Raw genomic sequence first — 20,314 nt, forward strand, 5'->3', positions numbered from 1 at the left:
ACCACCACCACCACCACCAGTACTACCAGTACCACCACCACCAGCACCACCACTACCAGTACTACCACTACCAGTACTACCAGTACCGCCACCACCACCAGTACTACCACTACCAGTACCACCACCACCACCAGTACTACCACTACTACAGCCACCAGTACTACCACTACCACCACCACCACCACCACCACCACCACCACCACCACCAGTACTACCAGTGCCACCACCACCACCACTACCAGTACTACCACTACCAGTACTACCAGTACCACTACCACCACCACCAGTACCACCATCACCAGTACTACCACCACCAGTACCACCACCACCACCAGTACTACCACTACCAGTACCACCACCACCACCAGTACTACCAGTACTACAGGCACCAGTACTACCACTACCACCACCACCAGTCACTGGCATTTAAAATGCCAATAGCTCAAACTCTCACAACTGCAAGACCTCACAAGAAGGACATCACAGGCAGCAGCTGTGCAAGCTTCTTACACTCACAAGGAGACCACAGGCAGAAGAGGTGCAAGCTTCTCACACTCGCAAGAAGGACATCACAAGCAGCAGTGGTGCAAGCTTCCCTTACACACTCACAGCAGGTACTGTGCCAAGGCAGCAGCAGGAACAGAGCAAGAGTCCCTTACAAAGAACAGGCACAGCACAGAGATGCACAATGCAATCTTCTCATACTCACAGGCAGCAGCGGTGCAAGCTTCTCACACTCACAAGAAGGACATCACAGGCAGCAGCTGTGCAAGCTTCTTACACTCACAAGGAGACCACAGGCAGCTGAGGTGCAAGCTTCTCCCATTCACAAGAAGGACATCACAAGCAGCAGCGGTGCAAGCTTCTCACACTCACAAGAACGACATCACAGGCAGCAGCAGTGCAAGCTTCTTACACTCACAAGGAGACCACAGGCAGCAGAGGTGCAAGCTTCTCACACTCGCAAGAAGGACATCACAAGCAGCAGTGGTGCAAGCTTCCCTTACACACTCACAGCAGGTACTGTGCCAAGGCAGCGCAGCAGGTGTAGTACCACCAGTGTGGCGTACCTACCATTGTGCAGCAGGTGCAGTGGCACCAGTGCGCCTCATTGGTGTAACACACTCACTACCACACACTCACCCCCACAGACTCACCATCACACACTCACCACCACACACACAACCACATACACAACAACACACCACCAGCCGTCAGTGCACGCTATCACCAGGGCCAAACACCATCAGCCATCAATGCACACTTTCACAAACAACAAACACCACCAGGCGTAAAACACCAGCCGTCAGTGCATCCTTTTACAAGGCGCACTCACCAGCAACCAACAGTGCACCCTTTCACCAAACACACACACCATCAGCCATCTGTGCACGCTTTTACTAACTACACACCAACCAGCCGTCAGTGCACCCTTCCATAAGGCACACACACCTCCAGCTGGCAGTGCAGTACTTTACCAAGCACACACACCACCAGCCATCAGTGCACAATTTCTACAGGCAGTCACGGCCATCAGTACATGCATCGATTGTTACACATCCACAATTAAGTATTGTAGCAATCTCAGTATGGTACACTTTAGTTTTAAACATATTCATGTAAAAACACAGCATGCCACCATTGCTACAATTACAATCTAACACACATAATTCCACTACACACCACATTAACACACTCCATAACACTTAGGAAAAACACATTACCATTTACAATGCCATTAGCTCAAACTCAAATAAATCCGAGCCCGATTGCATTTCTAATGCTTGTTTATTTTGCGCCGACCAGGATCATGTTATAGTGAGTATGCATGACTACATGTGGTAATCTGTTATGCTGTGATTCATGACATCTATGTGCTTAAACTATTCGCCGTTCTCATAAAGTTAAATTATCTAGCATCCAGCAACCAGTCTTGATGCTTTACTTTAACGATAAAAAATGTGATTACTTACCCCAGCGAAAACCGTATGTCATTGGCACGTCCACACTTGACAATGCTGGTGTGATTATAGCACGCATGATTTCAAATGTCATGTTCCTGTTCACACTCGATGATGCAACAATGTTTAAATATGCCGATCTCGCTAGCCGTGTGCTTCTCGATATGCTGCATTCACATTTGTGACGCTTTTTCCCTTTGCCTTCAATAATGCTTCACTTGATCATGACATTTCCTGTACCTTTTTGGCAAAACCATTGCTCTAATCGTCTTTTAGTATCGGACCGTTTTGAATTGTCTAAAGAAGTGACCTCCATAACCTATCGATAAGAATTTACGTTCACAACAAGAATGATCCGAATTTAATGCTTTTATTTATGATTTCCTTTTCCTATTATTTTTCACTGTTTTTTGGTCAGGTTGCTGATTATGTTTGCAAACCGCCCACATTTTCACCACAAGACCTCTTTCTTACTTAGGCTTTTAGGGTTTCAACCAATAATGAGGGTGTCGTGTGAATTCACCTTTTAGTGCTTTGCAATACACAACATGCTCATGTTAATACTGTGGCTTTGCATTATTGTATTCTCATTACATTGTATTGTTTCCAGCCCTGAAGAGTCACAGATGGTGATGAAACACGTGTTGGCTGGCGTTGTTTTCCTTCTAAGAATATCATCTACATAAAACGACTTCCATTGAACTAACGGTGTTGACTTTCTTATAAACAACTTCGCTGTATCTAAACTGTTTAGCCTACACGTGTGTCCGGTACCTATTGTATGTTTTGCAGTTTTAGGGGCTTTTGCCCTTAACTCACGCAGGGGTTCAGGGTCCTCCCCTGCACTGGCAGCACCGTAAACTAGTTTGTTGTTCAACTAATCACCACGTTATTACCAATCACCTGCTTGAGCGCCACTGTCCTGCTCCCCCTCAAACCCTTCACAGAGCCTACGTCATCAGTAATGTCACTGACCATGTCATGAGTGACGTAACATGTGAGGTCCTAGGAAGTGCAGATTGCAGGGGCACAAGTTCTAGTTAACTCAGGTAACTATAATGGCTGGATTTCTCTGTTTTTGGACAAGTGAAATGTCAGCCTAACTATAACGTCACTGTAACCTTTGGTATTTTTAGTGAATTATATATATATATATATATATATATATATATATATATATATATATACACATATACAAATATACATATATACAAAATTACATAATTTTAAAGAACACTCAAGAAAATGAGGCCACACTAATCATGCAGAAACCCCATACTCCCACGCTTAATGACATATCAACTCAAAATGTAAATTGATCCCTCATGACCAAATCAGACGTAATGTATAATTACCCATGCCCCTCCACCTTCCTCCCCATTGTGCGAGATAGTTAAGTTAGTGACTATAGTTATGGCTACATTGCACAGGCCTAAATAATACAGGTATCCTACATAGATCCCTTCCCCTACACTACCCCAAGGCCTAAGGCAACTTCCCGGGGGAATGGGTGGTTGGGATTGAGTTTTAACCTTGTTTAGAGATCTCCTTCGGCATCTAATGGCAATACATGTGCTAGCAATCTATATTATTTTTGATACATGCCGACTTATGATGCATTATAATGACTGAATTACAGAAATGTAAATTGTAAGATTCTCTTGGCTTTATTTACACACTCTGTTAGTGAGCTACATATCAAAATCATGTTAGACCACTAGTCATAAAACCCGTGAGGCTGTGTACCTACAAAGAAAACATAAGGAATCTTGCAGAATGATTAACAGAGGACCAGGGTGCCACATGGAGCACTGGCTCATTTGTTAGGCACTTTTCTCTCTCAGCAGTTTGTTCTACTAAACTTGAAATAAACACATTTAAAGTAATGTTAAAAAGAAAGCAATGCAGAATTGTAAGCAGCTTGGCTGGTCTGTGTTTTGCAGAGTACATCCAGTACGTCTCATCAAGCGAATATGCAAAACTTTTGAAAAGTCTGAGCTAAAGCTAGATTGTGGGTCAAACAACGGTTTCAGTATCATGCAAGCATTTCTGCTTGATTTTCCCTAGTGATGAAAAAAGGAATTTCAGAGTGTCTGAAAAGGTTTTTTTCCCCCTCCATTTGGAAAGAAGGTCACATTAGCGAACAAAGCGATACTGAAAGGGCTGCACTTCATGCACAATAATATGAGACAAAGTAAGGATTCCAACAGTGCTACACAGCATGGAAAAGAAATCCAATAAGGTGAAACAAAAGCACCAGGTGGTTTCTGAAGCTTCACATACATGAATTACGTATTCAGTGGCTTACCTGAAGGACACAAACTCCGTGTAATGTGGCTACCCTACATGGAGTTAGTTGGTTTCCATTATTTCCAAGTCCAAGTTGACCATTACCATTGTAACCCCAGCCGTACACCTGAGAAAAAAAGTAAAGTCTTAGAAAAGAAGGAAGAATACAAACTAAATACACAATGCAAATCTCAAAGGTAAGTACCATCACAAGCCTGCTATATTGTTACTTTATGTGTATGCTTAGGCAGGAGTGATTCACATAAATCATCAAATAAAAAATTAACATGTGCCTCTTTTCTAACAGAAATGAGTCAGAGAATGGCAAGGAGAGGGGTGGATGCCATGTCTTAAGTTTCAGATATTAGAGTAGGAAAAAAGTGACAGACTTTACATTGCCAAAATAAAATGATATGGATAAATCTGAGATTCTGTGTTATGGGACAACATATCTTGTTGAATCTAACCTGCCCTTTAACACATGAAACAAACTGTTATCCATACAGGCAATGAAGGCCTAATATCAAAATGCCACAAATATATGAGAATGAGGAGACTTGTCCTACCTAATCTAGCATACAAGATGAGACATCTAGTTTACTCCAAAGAGAGCAGCGCTAAAAACATTGAAAAGAAATCCTGAACTACTGGTCAACTAGCTCTAGTGGATTAAATCACATTGTCAGCATGTTATTTCTGCCAGATAACGGGAGAGTGGGAATGATAACATGGGGACTAGTAGAATATCGCAAATAAGTAGGTCGCTGATGTAGCAGTTGCCATGAGAGGTCTCTAAAGTGTGGCTGAGTGTGCGTGGGGCAACATTGACTGTATGCCATTGTTTCTATTTTGACTTATAAAAGCTGCATCTCCTCTCTTTCTGAATTAATCTGCTGTACTATTTCCATGTAATAGACAAAAATATTGTAATAAAAAAAAAAAAAAAGAACATGAATACCTCCCCATTGTCAATTACGGCCATTGAGGAAGTCTGTCCACACGCAATGCTGACCGCCACTTTACTTTGTAAGCAGTTTGATACTTTGCGAGGAGTTGGTTGGTTTGCTGTTGAGCCAGATCCCACCTGACCACAGTTGTTGTAACCCCAGGCATATACCTGTTAAACAGATACAAAAAACTTCCTTAGGTATGTAGTATTAAGACAATATTTTGCACTTCAGGTCCCAGAAGATCCCCATCATTTCTGGAGTCTCCAATGGTACCATATTGCCCAGAAATCTTCAATCTCTATATGGAGCATGTTGATACACTGCTCACAGACAACATCATTAACATTCACCTATATGCTAATGACACAACTATATTTTAAAGTCTCCCTCAGCTTCATCCAAAACTTTAAATAATTCCTGCGCATCTCAGCAAGACCTGGATGTCCAGCACCTATGTGAAGCTTAAAGTCACCAAAATAAAATGTCTGCCATTCACCAAGAGCTTTAAGCAACAACTAGTTTAAACCAGACTCAACTAATTGAACACGAGTAGGTTTGAATCCAAACTCCCACCTAATGCCAAGTCTCTTGGATTCTCCTTGGCATCAACGTTGTCGTCAAGGTACATATTGCCAAGAAATTAAGATTATCTGGTATCAGGTCTCTCTACTAAAGAAAGTGAAACTATTCCTCCCAGTAAGCGGCCCTAGACCTGCTGTTCAAGTTTTGTACTTTTGCATATGGCTAGTGGCAAGGCCATCTGCCACAGCATCTCAGGTTTCACACTGGATCCCTTAAAGGCCTCCTTAACGCTGCAGCACACCTCCCCAAGGCCTGAAGAAATGTTATCACATTACAGGCCTTCTTCATCTAGGATCTAGAAAACATCCTCTAATTCCTTAGGACTGCCCCAACGCAGATCAAATTTAGGAAACAGCTAATGGCACACATATTTAAAGACCACTACAGAATGGTGCAGCAAACGGTCACTCTCACTCTTGCAAACCAGCTACTCCTCCAGCCACACCTTGACTGCACCTTTGCCCTTGATTCAGTACAGAACTCTGCTGACTTTCAGCTAGGTTTGTAATATACAAATACCACATACATACGCTCTTAGTGAGGTGGATGTAGAAAGCAATGGGTGCAACATCTCTCACTTTTACTTTGTAGTTTGAGCCTTATTTTTAGCAACTAATATAGCTTACTCCCTTCATGTTATTGTATCTCTTTGCAAGATACGCTTGTAAAAATGAATGAGATTGCCAAAATATCTGTTTTAACGTGTACATAGATATCTTTTTTAGTGTTTTTAATCTCATTTTATTAACTGGTTATTAATTGCCCTTCTAAACTTTCTACTTATTATTAAATTGTATGTATTTTACTTTATGATATTTATATCGAATAAAGTATTACAACAAATAAAAAAAAAACAGTATTCACAGGTATACAAAAGGACGACAGGCGTGGCACACTCCTAGTCAGTCCCCTGGAGTGGTGGCCACAAAAAACACAATATAAAAAGAAAGAAAAAGAATTTAACAGGTCAAGACAGCATGAACAAGTTAAATGAACTTTGATAACACTTTCTAGTGGCTACTCCCCCTAACCGCAGATCACTCACCTTTGAATATCCCCAGGGTACCAGACTGCATCCAGAATATTTTCCAGCAGTGCTTCGGCGCAGCGGGAGGTGGCATCGTGTGGCTCCGGACTGGCTCCATCCTGCCCCAGAAGTGACGGCAAGGAATCTCATATTAGCGTCACCCCTGCGCACTCACATCAGTTTCTTGGTTCTCCTTTTCCCCACCCTCAGAAGCAGTGACAGTCTGATTATTGCCATCTTGAGACCTTTGTAATTGTTAAAGAGAACACTCCATAGCATATGGAGGTGGGAGGGCAGTGAGAAATCTACCGTTTAGAGTATTCACTAGAAAAAGCATTACCAAAGGTAGGTTACCTGCTCTTCTGATGGATACTTCTAACTGCAGATTCCTCAATATCTGAGCATACCAAAGTAGTACCTCCCAAAGGTGGAGGGTCAATGAAGTGAACTTAAATCAAAAAGTCTTGCACAACCGAGCTGGCGAAGTGTCCTTACTGGAACAGGCAGTAAAGGCAGCAGTGCTTTGTGAAGATGTGCTCTGATGCCCATGGTGCAGCCTGGCAGATGTCAAGGACAAGCACCCCTTGTGTCAATACTGTCATGGTGGCATGGCACTGCTGGAATAGGCTCACAGACCTTGAGAAGAGTTGTTTCTTGGCCAGGCTGTAGCAGACCTTAATGTAGAGGACTAAAAACCTCAACAGAAATCTTTTCTGCACAGCCTTCCTTTTTGTTGCTACAGAAAACCCCACAGAGAACTGATCATCCATTCGACGGGCCTCAGTATGATCAATATAGAATCAAAGCCCTCAGAGTGCACCTGATGGAGCTTCTACTCCTCTTTTAAGGGGCGACAGGAGCAAAGAATGCTGGCAGAGTAATCAACTACCCAATGTAGAGTCACAACCTTTGGTAAAAAGGCCATCCTGGTTCTCCACATCAATTTGTCCATAAAAAAGGTGATGAAGGGAAGAAGCACTGAAAGTACCAGCATTTTACAATATAGTGACATAATTTGCAATGAGGAAGAAAGATCAGGGTTAAGAGAGCATGTGGGCAACTATGCATAGGCTTGAAGGGCATACAATAAAAGATCAAGACCAAGTTTACTGGTGCATCTCAAACGATTGAGAAGAAACACGTGTCAAACCTTTAAAGACCCTGCATGTTAACTGGTGATTTAAATGAGAACAGCTGGCAAAAGCAGAAAGGCTGAAAGGGCAGGCAAATAACTGTCTACAGTGCCCACTGCAAGGCCCTGCTGGGCTAAAGAAAGAATAAACAACAGTCCGTCAACAGTCACAACTGTGAGTTCTGGGTTGGCGAGGAAGAGCAGCCTGCGGCAGGACAGATTGGGATCGGTCAGCTACTATTGAAAATCTTGGGCATCTTTCTTGAGGTCTGAATGGAGTCGCAGAGGCATCCTTGACGCTGGGCCCAGTGGCATTTAGGGTTCTATAGCACGGCCCACATGTGACACCTGGTGTTGCAGATTAGGAGTATGCACCAGGCCAGGAAAACAAGAACCCTCCAATCTATTCTCACCAAGACCCAGGACCAAACTCAAAACACCGATATCATAGTCTGATTGCCCCAGCCTTGCTGTGGTGGAGGAAAGGCCTTGAAATTCACCCTGTCTAGCATCACCCCAATGAATGGAAGCCTCTGTGAGGGATTTATACTTAGACTCATTTACTGTGAAACTAAACAATTTTAAGAGTTCTGCGATTCTTCAGAGGTGGTCTACAACTAATTGCGGCATGCCCGACATTCTGAATAGGGGCATCAACCACCGCCATGACTTTTATGAACACCCAAGAGGCCTGAGGTGAGACCGAAGTTAGCACAGCAAACTGAAAGTGTTACTGGCCCATCTTGAATCACAGGAAGTGCCTGTGGGACTTCAGGAGAGATGTATGAAAGTATGTAACCAGCAAGTCCAGGGACACCATCCAGTCTCCTGGTCCAGGGCAGGTAGAATTCAAGCCAATGCGAGCATCCAGAATTTGTACTTCCGTGGGAAGGCACTGCATGACTAACGGTCTAGGACACTCATCTGATGGCACCCTTGGAGGACAAGAGTTGTAAGTCATGCAGCAGGATGCACAGATGCTCCTCCTAAATTTGTTCTGGTGTAGCAGGAAGGAGTGGTGAAGACGAAATGAAAGGCAAGGCATAGTTCCTTTGAACAATCTGAAAGACCCATCCGTCATATGTGAAGGATTGACAACCTGGGACAAAACAATGAATTCTGGCTCCCTCTTACTAGGGATGAGTCATTAAGGACAAACTAAAGTGGCTTGGTAATTGTTGCAGTGGGAAAAGAAGAGTAGGAGGCCTGGTATACCTGCTGTCCTGTGCAATGTCTGACGGTGCCACTTTCACTGCTATGCAATGATTGAAGGGTCTGCTGCATCACCAGCCCAGGAGGATGCAGTTGTCTCTGCTCTAAATGCCTCAAATAGCCTCACATTTGCAGTACCGACGGTGAAACAGACTCAAGTAATGTGCAGTGGCTTGACTGACTTTGAAACTTTCCAGCACTAAGTTCATCATCGCTTTGAAGAGCCCGAACCTATCGAAGGGCAAGTCATCAGCGATGCTTGTACTTTCCTAGCAAACCCAGTCAAACGGTTCCTGGTGTGCATTAAAAGCAGGACTCCCATGCCAACTGCTTTAACAATGCAGTCTTTGGTGTCTAAACTAGCACAGATAACGTATTTTGCTGCATGATGCCCAAGGATCTAAGGTCTTCCAGGACCATCAGCAGGATCTAACTGGCCATATGCAATAAGGTCTTCATGTAGTGGTCAAAAATCAAGACTGCGTTTATGGACCGCAGTGTCAAGCTCGCAGGAGAAAACATCTGTTTTCCAAACCGTCAATCCATTTGGACTCTCTATTGAGATTAGTCTGAAAGGAGCTAAGTTTAACGTTACTGGTCGAAGCCGGCACAATGAAACTTTCTGGGGTATGATACTTTATAAGGAAATCAGGTTCAGTGGGCGCAGGCCTGTGTCACCTGGCTACTTGTTGACTAAAAGACAGAGAACTTTATGGTGTTGACCATGTAGCCATCATAAGGGCATCACTGAATGGGAGCAAAGACTCTGATGTTGCTGGGCCTGGTTGGACAATCTACATTAGACCATTTGTCTTGGTCTCAATGGAGGGTAACTGCAAATTGAGCACTTCAGCGGCCCTCCAAACCTCTATCATAAATGAGGCACACTCCTCTGTTGGGGATCCATGTGGCAAGTCAACCTCCATTTCAGGAGAGAGGTCAAGCCAACTGCATTTTGCAAGTCAAAGTATTGGCCATCATCAGTACAGTGAGAAGGAAGCAAATCATCCCCATCATCATCAGTATGCTGGGGTACTTCTTTCTCTGATACAGGGACAGAGCCAAGAGACAAATAGAGAATGGAACCTCTGTTGATAGTTGCTTGTGGTAGAGACAATGGGTTAGAATAAAGTAGTAGTACAAATAATTGCGTCCCGTTCGGATCAACATCAGTTCAGAGGTCCGACGTGGATGTTGGCACCTGGTCATTGATAGCCACCTGCAAGTGTGGAAACATGTAATGGGATCAGTATGGGCCCAGGTACAAGTCCCAAGAAGCTACGCGGTATTGGGGGGCGTGAGGAGGACACAGCGACAGCGACCCTGCTGTTCTCTGGGGCTAAAGGCATAAAAGAGGGATTCAGAAACAAACAAAAGAGTTTCACTATGGCCTGGCCTACTGTAATTATGCAATTGTGCACCCGCTGCAATTTTCGCATTATTATGGATTTTCCCGCATTTGCCACATTATCCAGCATTCGCTGCGTAATCTGTAGTTTTTAACAACCAAAAATGTTTTTCTGGTTCCAACGGTTCAAAAGTTACTAAAAAACAGTGGAAGGCCCTGTGCAAAGGTTGACTGGTCACCTTTCTGTTGCTTATTTCTTTATTTGTGTATTAAACTGGTACTACTGAGGTACAATGTTGTATGTTAACAAGTGGACAAATTAGAAAATATTGAAGCAGGACGCCACATATTTTGCCTATTCTTGCCACATAATTTAGTCAACCCTGATGCATAATTTGGCCCCCTCTTGCCACATAATCCCAGTTGCCCCGACTATGGCTTTCTTGGAGACCTCGATTTGCTGTGGGGTCAATGATAGCCTGAAGAACAAAAGTACATAAGAACCAGCTGGGCTAAGGATTCAACTCGGATGGCGCAGACAGAAAGGAACAGACATCATCGTGCATGGGTGTGGATTATATGCGGCTCTACTTATTTACTTGCGGGGCGGCCCCAGAGCCTTGAGACACTCACGGGTGAGTAGTGCGCTTACAAACCCGATTGATTGATTGATTGATTGAACTGAGCCAGCACGGAGTCAGACGTTGTCATTAACCGTCTCGAGGGAGCGTTGCTGGAAAATTATCTGGTTTCATCTGGCCACTGGGAGATAGTCGAAAGGTGAGGAATCTGCGGCTTGAAGTATCCATCAGAAATTTCATTTTTAAGTCATTTCCAGGATAAACTGCTTGTACGCAATGCTGTAAGGCCACCCACTGCTAGGCACTGTCAAACATCATGCTTTGTAGGCACAATTGGAGTATGTCATTACAAAAAGTAAGAAAAAGTGGCAGTCAAAAAAGTTTCACTTTAAGCTTGGGCCTTCTATGCTGCAAGTAACTGCTACAAATAAAAGAAATGTACCCTAGAGTGACCACAACTGCAGAGCGTCCTACTGTACCTCTCCATCAGATGTAAGCACCATGGAGTGATGGGAGCCGCATGAGACATCTAGTGCTTTCTTAATGAGCAGGTTGGTGCAGACCTGGACAGGAGAGATCCCCTGGTTTGTAGTTCCATTTCCAAGTTGACTATATCCATTATGTCCCCATGCATATACTTCGCCATCTGTATGAATGTAATAGACTTATTACAATAAAGCAAATGCCACAAACAAGATTTATGCAATGGAGGGACCAGTGAAAATCAGAAATTCTTGGCAAATGTCAAACAGTACATATCAAATGGTGTGTTATTAGACATGAAGACATGAGGCTGCATTTCAGAGAGTCAGATATGAGGTAGCTTGGTAACACATAGTATGGTTAAAAGTGATGATTTTCAGCTTTTGACAGGTTATTTAAAAGTGCTTTTCCTAGCAGCCAAAAAATTGATGCATTATCAAACATAATTATGAACGTGTAATGCAGTATGACTTTTTTTCCTTTAGCTATACTCAGATAAGACAAGCAAACCTATTGTCTCAGGGATTCTGCTGGCAAAGCAGAATTGTGCCTTGGGATGACAGACACAGTCCCTACATTCTGACATGTCCCGTCTACCACATCAGTACCTGTCGCCCCAAATTCTGGCTAGCTCACAGTGCGTCACCTGAACTTCTAACCTTCCCAGAGTAGCAGGTGATTTTGGCACCCCAATACATGAACCTCTAGTCGCCAAGGGAACCGTGGAAACTGATCAACACCTTTCGTCTCTCACTCATGCAGGACCTTAGTGAACAGAAGACACAAAATAAGGTTTACAATATATTTATTGAAACTATCGTAGTCTATAATGAAGCAAATGTGCTGCAATCACTAGACAAATAAAAATAAACAAAGTAATTAGCATTACTATCCGCCTATATAAAATAAATATGCCAACCATGGCAAATTATCTATATGACTAGGCCTATCCTTACTGTGTAAGCAAAGGGATATATATTAGTGATCTCTGGGATAGACAACAGACCTCATACCTGGTGTATATGGTTAGGTAGTTCGCATCATGAGTGTAAACTCTACTAAAGGCTGCATGTCAGGTTCTGCGGGTGTTCATTCTACTCTTCCCCCAAGGGGGACGAGTCACAGATTATATGATAGTAACTATTGTGTTGGAAGACTGCAGCTGTGCTACTGTGTTATGTCTTTAAAAATTAGGAGTTGCTGCTGACCGAACAGAGAAAACAATACACCATGTTGTTATGAATTCTAGGAAACCCTGGGCATAATGTGCAGCCTGAATCCCGAGAAGAATCACTGAATAACAAAACATGTACAGCGTACTTCTAAAATAAAGTCACGAAAACAAATGTGTTATGTGTATCTTTCTAAAGGCAGACATCTAATACGCAAAACTAAGAGGCAACCATTGTGGGCATAGAAGGGGAATCACTACACTATATCCAGATTTTGCAGAATAAGCATGTACATTTCATAATTATAGCACAGGCAATAATAAGTAATACCATGGGAATCATTTTATATTCGAATAAGTATGATGTTTAGTATTAACATGAGCGAAGCTGGATTCCAGGAACCACATGGCAATACAGAGTCAGACTATAAGTCAAATAAAACATGTTTCACATTGTAAATTCGAAAGACTCTCCATCCACTGCCTTATCACTAATTCTCATTCTGTGCATGGCAGCATCTTCCGCTCCTCAATAATTCACCTCCTCCATGACATTTGTACAAATTACCGTCACAACTTTGATGATGTTTGTCAATGCCCTTACGTTCTAGAGAGCACATGCAAAAAGTCAGTAGAGCTTACAGTCATTTGGAAGAGTAGAATAGGGGCAACAAACCAAACAGATCATAAGGACCCAATATAAACATATATTTTAAAAAAAAATGTGAAATTTGAGGAGAATGGTACACACATGCATATAGGAACAAGGGTCAGTACAAGATATACATATTGGAGCATATCAGATTACATTTCCAATGCCTCGTCAAATCTACTGACAGCATGGAAAGGATAGTGACATAGAATGGTTTTAAAGTAATCAAAGAGCATTTCATGGCAACAATAGATTCATACAATTACCCAGGTCTCAATGAACATCATATTGTGTATGATACTAAGCCGTAGTGTAGACAAATAATGTCCATAGTGATTCTATGGATTGTAACTCTTTAGTGCTCTATGCATATATTGACAATTGAGAATTGCAATTGTAGTCCCAGCAATGCCTGAAGCAATACACACAGTAGTAAAAGACAAGAACTATGCAAAGGGAAAATAAACCAATAACAAATCTGTCCTGAGAGTCAGAGTACTAAAGAAGTACAGAGGAACCTGCTTTAGTTCGAGTGATGCTAAGGGACGCACAACATTCACATCATTACACTGGAGGCAGGGGAGGAAAGGTAAGGCACCACAGCGAAAGGTCCCCCCCGCCCAATCAAACAATTTCCTGTTAGGCATCTAGACCAAATCAAGGGAATGCCGTGGTACACTCACCTTGTGTAGGGCCATTTACAATTTCGCTCACATTACCATCATTCCTGTTATCCCAAGCTCCAAGCCCCTCTGTCTAAAGGCCTGCTAGTTGGCAACACCTTATCCTCGTGGATCTTCCCTAACTAGTGCTCTATCCTCTGCTCTGGCCCATATGTCAATATCCCCTTCATATGTCACCACTGTTGGGCCTGCCCCTGCCTTCTATCGCATTTCTATACGTCTTCTTGCCAAGGCTAAAGCCAGTTCCACAAATCTAGTGCCAACCTTGTGCACCTTGGGTCTAGGGAACAATTCTAAGAGGCAAACCTCAGCTGTGCAAGGGAGCGAGCGATCTAGCACCCCATTAGTGTGGCAGCTACAATATTCCAGAAATCTTGCAACCCCGGGCAGCTCCACGTCATGTGTTCAGACCCAGACTCTGGCTCCATACATCTGAGACACGAACGCAGATTTGCTCCATACAAGACCTGCAGTCTACAGGGGGGCAAATAAGTCCTGTGTAGGTAATTAAATTGGACACATTTAAATTTAGTATTCCTAGAAATATGCTTAGGGCTCCTCACAATCCTAACCCATTCTGTGTCCGACAGGTCTCTGTCCAGTAATGTTTCCCACCCTATCCCGAATCCTAACAAACAGTTTCATGATCATCTCAAACTCTATAAAGCCACTTCACGAGGTGACATGCAGAGCCCAAAGTCACCAATGTCTGAAGGACGATGTGGGTTTCCGGCTCTCATCCCATATCAGTTTTCGGAGTAGGGAATCCAAGTGGTTAAACCAACAGAACAGTAACGTGACCGTGAGATTTACAAAACATATAAGAGTCCGGGGGGCAGGATCATCTTGGACAAGGAGATGCGAGCCATGACTGGCACCTTTCTGAAAAGTCTGTCATTCAAAGTAGTCTGGCCCGCCCCTAAGCTGTTCTGTCTTAGCTTGATGTCCAGTGTTCGCATCAGATTCATTAGTGGAAAATATAGCTAGAATATACGTGACTATTGAAAATGGTTTGCCAAGGCTAGTCAGTACCAGATGGCAAATTACAGCATTTACAGCTGTACAAAATGACAAACATGCATTTGCATCATTTCGCTACATACAATTAGATTATCACTTGTAACACATCTACGAAGCCACGGACATGCTGGACGGTAAGGTAGGGCGCTGTATAGGTGCACTAAAAGGAAGCATGGCGTTCTGGTCGACGCTTCCTCTGTCAGTTGTGGGGAGGGTGGCCCTCCTCAAGATGGTGGCCCTACCTAGATTACTTTATTATTTCAGGACTCTGCCAATCTGGGTCCCTCCGCGCATATTCAGGGAGCTGCGCTCGTTGCTCATAGGCTTTTTGTGGGGAAAGGGGAGACGGAGAGTAGCACTGACGACACTGATGCGCCCTAAAGCGGAGGGCGGGATGGCGGCTCCTGACTTCGAGCTCTATTATTTGGCTGCCCAACTGCAGATAGTAACGCAACATGTAGCGTTAGAGTTCAGAGGCCAGGAGCTGCTGCGTGGGGCGGGGATTCAGAGACGCGTCCTTTCCTATATAGTCCTGCAACAAAAAATTGACTTACGAGACGTGACGCTGGAGGAAAAAACTCTTAAACTTTGCTGGGGCAGGAGTCAGCGCAGAGCTGGGGCACGGCACCACTATGCCCCGGAAATCCCATTGGGGATGCTGACCACCCTGCCGCATGGTGGAGATTGGTCTCCCCTTATGGAGTGGGAACAGCTAGGGCTCCAAGTGGTAGGCGACCTGTATGAAGATGGGGAACTGATCCCATTTCCGACCTTGCACAACAGATATGGGCTACCAGATGGCAGTTTTCTGCTCCATGCGGCTGTTCTGTCAGCCCTCCGACAACACTGGAAGGGAGGACAGACTGAACCGGTGACAACCAAGGTCTGTCAATATTTGGTGATGGCAGCAGGAACATTTAAAGCAGTGACCTGTCTTTATTCTAGGTTGATGCACGAGGGACTCAGCCCTCTCGTTGGCCTCAAGCAGCAGTGGGAGGCGAGCATAGCTAAGCAGATACCTGACACTGTGTGGGGACACATTATGCGGAGGGCATGGAAGGGTAGCAGGAATGCACGCTCTCAACAAGTAAAATTCTTTATACTGCACCGTGCATATCTGACTCCAGGAAAGATTACCAAATATTTCCGGGTTCAAGACGCGGCATGCCCTCGGTGCCGTGAGCTGGGTCCTGATTTAGATCACATGCTCTGGAGCTGCCCTGCCTTGGGCAATTATTGGACGGAGGTGGGGGAACTCCTTACAGAGATCACAGACAGGCATCTTAACTTTGATATGGCGATATGCCTGCTACATTGGTTTCCACACACAGCCAAGACTAAAATTACTAGTCAATTCATAGATCTGGGCCTACTTCTTGCGAAAAGGGAGATTACATGGCATTGGAAATCGAAGGAAGGGCCACTGCATAGGAGGTGGAGGTCGGAGCTCTGTAAGTGGGCGGATAGCGAAGGCTCTATTAAAATGAGACAGGCTAAGCGCATGAATAACGATAAAGCGCTAGAGCTCGCCGGGGCGTGGGTAGCGCTGGTGCAGGCTTTACGGGACCACCAGGAGGGAGCCGAGGACTGAACTATATGGAACATCCATGTGCTATGCAAGCAAAGTGCATTGAGTCACATCTGATTGTCCCAATCGCCGCTGTTATGCTATGTGAATATGAGTGTCTGGTGTTGCTCACACCAATTGCCGAATGGGGGGAGGGATCCAAGTTACGTTGGGAGCAAAATGGAACATATATTTGATATTGCTACGAGGGCTTGAAGATGTTGTGACGTATCTGTGGCTTAAAGTCAATAAAATATGTTTTAAAAAAAAAGAAAAATCACTTGTAACACATCTGTTTTCTTAGGGATGCTTGTTCATCACAATGTTTGCCTTGTATAGTAAATTTTTGCATCAATATCTATTCCCATGGCCTCTGGGTTTCTCATCACAGCAGCTGAGATCTTGTTCTTCCTTTCTTCAAGAAGATGGTGTTTTGTGTGTGAACACAGACTAAATATCGCTTCAGATTCGTCTCAGCGCCAGTATGGCAAGTGTGTAGTTTTTTCCTTTTTGTCTAGTGTCCGTGGTGGTGACATTGTAAACTTCAGCTCTCTGGTTGGAGAGTGAAAAATATGTATGCGTATGCTGACACTTGAAAATGCTGCTTCAACACCATCATTCCTATCACAAGATCCAGGAGTACTTGCAACTGTTGTTGAGCTGTAACTGGTCTACTCCATGTAACAAAACTTCTATTCGTGGTATGCAACATGAAACTAATGGAACTAATAGACACCTCTGTAAGGGGTGAATACAATTTACCCTGTGCAAACTGAGCTTTAAAGTTCTTGAAATCTCTCCTCTGTAGGCTTTACTGTTGCCCTCTTTGTATCAAAGCTATCTTCAAGACTTCTTATCTCTAGAGATGATTTTAGTCTAGCTGTTTTGTGTTTACATTAAAACCAATAAATATTAGGAGACCTGCTGTGCTTTGCAGATGGGTCATTTTGATTTTACTTTGAATGTGCTCTTTTAAACCAGTGGTCCAGGGATATGTTGGTGTGGCAACCTGCAGCTTATAAATATGCTGAAACTGTCCACATAAGCAAACAAACATTGGCAAAGGCAATAGGTTTGGACTTGGCATGATGGTGCAATCATTTTTTTAAACTTTTTATTGGAAGCATATTCAACAAAAAAGAGCGGGAACAAGCACTGGCAAAGCCGGGGAGAGGATGTAACCTTACGGATAGAGCAGTCGACCTCAAAGCTGGGGAACCGGGTTTGAGTCTCGGGAGCGTTGCTCAACATCCTGTGATTCTGGGCAAAACACTAAATCTCCCTGTGCCTAACAAAAATGAATGTGTCCATCTGTAACTAAACTGGTGCTCATGTAAAGCTCTCCAATATCCGATATCTTCAGGTCGAGGTCGCGCTGTATAAAAGTCTAATCATTTTTTTTTTTTTTAAAGCCAATAGATCTGACTTTGCCAAACTTTAATTTTTAACATTTCTTTTGCCAACCTATGAAGAAAGGCATTAAACATTTTGAAGTAATAAAAGTAAAACATGCTGCAGTGTAAAGATGCAATGCCACCAGGCCTTGCACCGAAATGTACTACTGCTCTGGAATAATGTTGCAAATCACAGTGAAGAGAGGCTGTCCCATTGGCCCATTTTGCATGCTGTGGAAGGCTAAAAGATTGAAGGAAATTGTGAATGACACGTCAAAAGACCAGAGGAAGAAGTAGGTATAAGCTTTAATAAATATACATATATTTTATATATAGCTTAGCAGTTTAGAACATGTTCATCTTCAAAGAACTCTTTCGAGTTACGAGGTACAAGGACTCCTTCTATGACTGGTAATGCGAATGGGTATCAACTATGTGCTCAAATGTCTATATCCTGTGATTTGAATCAAAACAGCTTCCTCCGGTCCCCAAAACGTTCCAGCCCCTCAGCAAACAGTTTTCACCGGGTCGGGGTAGAAATGGCAATCCAATCCACCCTCCGTGAAGTCACGGACACGGACCGCACTGCAGCCTCCCTTGTGTCATCTGTGCTGTGCGGCGGGCACCGGGTCCTTCCAACACCTTGGACAAAAAGAATTCATGCCGAAGCATGCACCAGTGTGACCCGGGCCACTTGTAGAACGGGGCCCCTGTAGCGCGTTTCTGGCAACCGTGCAAAATATCACTCCACACCTCCTCCACAACGAAGAAGCAGAGGCCACACAGGGGAAACGTTGGAAGCCCTTTAATTAGATATGCAGCATGATGCATTTTGGCCTGGTGGCCTTCCTCAGATGCCTTATAATGTTTGGGCGACTTGACCACTCGCATTTAAATGTACTGTTCGTTCTTCTATTGGTCAGAATCCGCCCTGCCCCCTTGTTGAGTTATGAGGCATTATATATATATATATATATATATATATATATATATATATATATATATATATATATATATATATATATATATGGACTGTGATTGTTTTGCTGCTATCTGGCTGATTAAATATTTTTGAATAACACGCAATTGGAGTTCGTGCTTCATACTGTCCCAGGATCGTGTGGACGCTGGTATGCTTGATTAAATTTATGGGCTCGCTGCCCAGCACGGACCACTGTTGTTGTGGAGGGGTCTAAGCGGAGTGGAGCGTCACGCTGCACAGTGTATGGAATATATATATATATATATATATATATATATATATATATATATATATATATATAGCCACAGCTTTCTTCTTCCCACGTTAAGTAGAGTAAAGACCACGGCACAGCAACAGATGAGTTTCAGCGTTTATTTACACACCAGTGCAAAGAATAACGTGCATCAAATGGACGGTCTACGCGTTTCGGCTCCTGCCTTCCACTGGACCATAGAGTCCCTGGGTCTAGACCTTACTTATATAGTGCAATTCGTGTAAGTACCCTCTACCATTTCCATGGTCATCTAGACCAACCCAACCCAGCAAAGTTTATATACATGGCCAGTACATGTTAAAAGGTATATACATAAATAAGAATAATCGATGTAAAGTACATTAGTCAATTTCTATGACCATACATAATAAAGTATTATAGGGTTTCATGGTCTTTCATGGTCTATTTTACATATCAATGCGCAAATTAATGTAAAGGTATGTACATAAATATGTACAATCAACGTAAAGTACCTTAAACAAATTTCTATGACAAATTTCTATGACAATACATTCAAATAAAAGTATTATCAAATCTCATAGTATATACATAATTATGTTCAATCATTGTAAAGTACCAAAAAGTAAAGTTCTGTGACCATACACTCAGAGTGAAGTACTATCAGGTTTCATGGTCTCTTATTCCACTTCAAAATGCGCAATTGGAATGTTCAAAATGCGCAATTGGAGTTCGTGCTTCATACTGTCCCAGGATCGTGTGGACGCTGGTATGCTTGATTAAATTTATGGGCTCGCTGCCCAGCACGGACCACTGTTGTTGTGGAGGGGTCTAAGCGGAGTGGAGCGTCACGCTGCACAGTGTATGGAATATATATATATATATATATATATATATATATATATATATATATATATATATATATATATATATATATATATATATATATATATATATATATATGGTTTACCAATCCAATCCAAACTGATAAGAGGAAGGCACTGACTCCATGAATTTCATTCAAGAAAGAGTGTTTATTCCAAACATG

At 43.1% G+C, this 20,314-nt stretch overlaps 1 protein-coding gene across 6 annotated transcripts in view; it reads right to left on the reverse strand.

The window, feature by feature from the left end:
- RCBTB1 (RCC1 and BTB domain containing protein 1) overlaps nt 1–20,314 on the reverse strand; it is a 255,543-nt gene that overhangs the window by 144,934 nt on the left and 90,295 nt on the right. For 4 of the 6 annotated variants that reach the window (XM_078657360.1, XM_078657359.1, XM_078657361.1 and 1 more), the window contains 3 exons: nt 11,562–11,728; nt 5,209–5,367; nt 4,270–4,377 (listed from right to left, as the gene is read on the reverse strand). In XM_078657360.1, coding sequence (XP_078513486.1) covers nt 4,270–4,377; nt 5,209–5,367; nt 11,562–11,728 — 434 coding nt within the window. The remainder of the gene's footprint in view (nt 1–4,269; nt 4,378–5,208; nt 5,368–11,561; nt 11,729–20,314) is intronic. The other 2 variants (XM_078657364.1, XM_078657363.1) reach the window with 1 other exon arrangement.

This window comes from Lissotriton helveticus, chromosome 8 (genome assembly GCF_964261635.1).
Source record: "Lissotriton helveticus chromosome 8, aLisHel1.1, whole genome shotgun sequence".
NCBI lineage: Eukaryota > Metazoa > Chordata > Amphibia > Caudata > Salamandridae > Lissotriton > Lissotriton helveticus.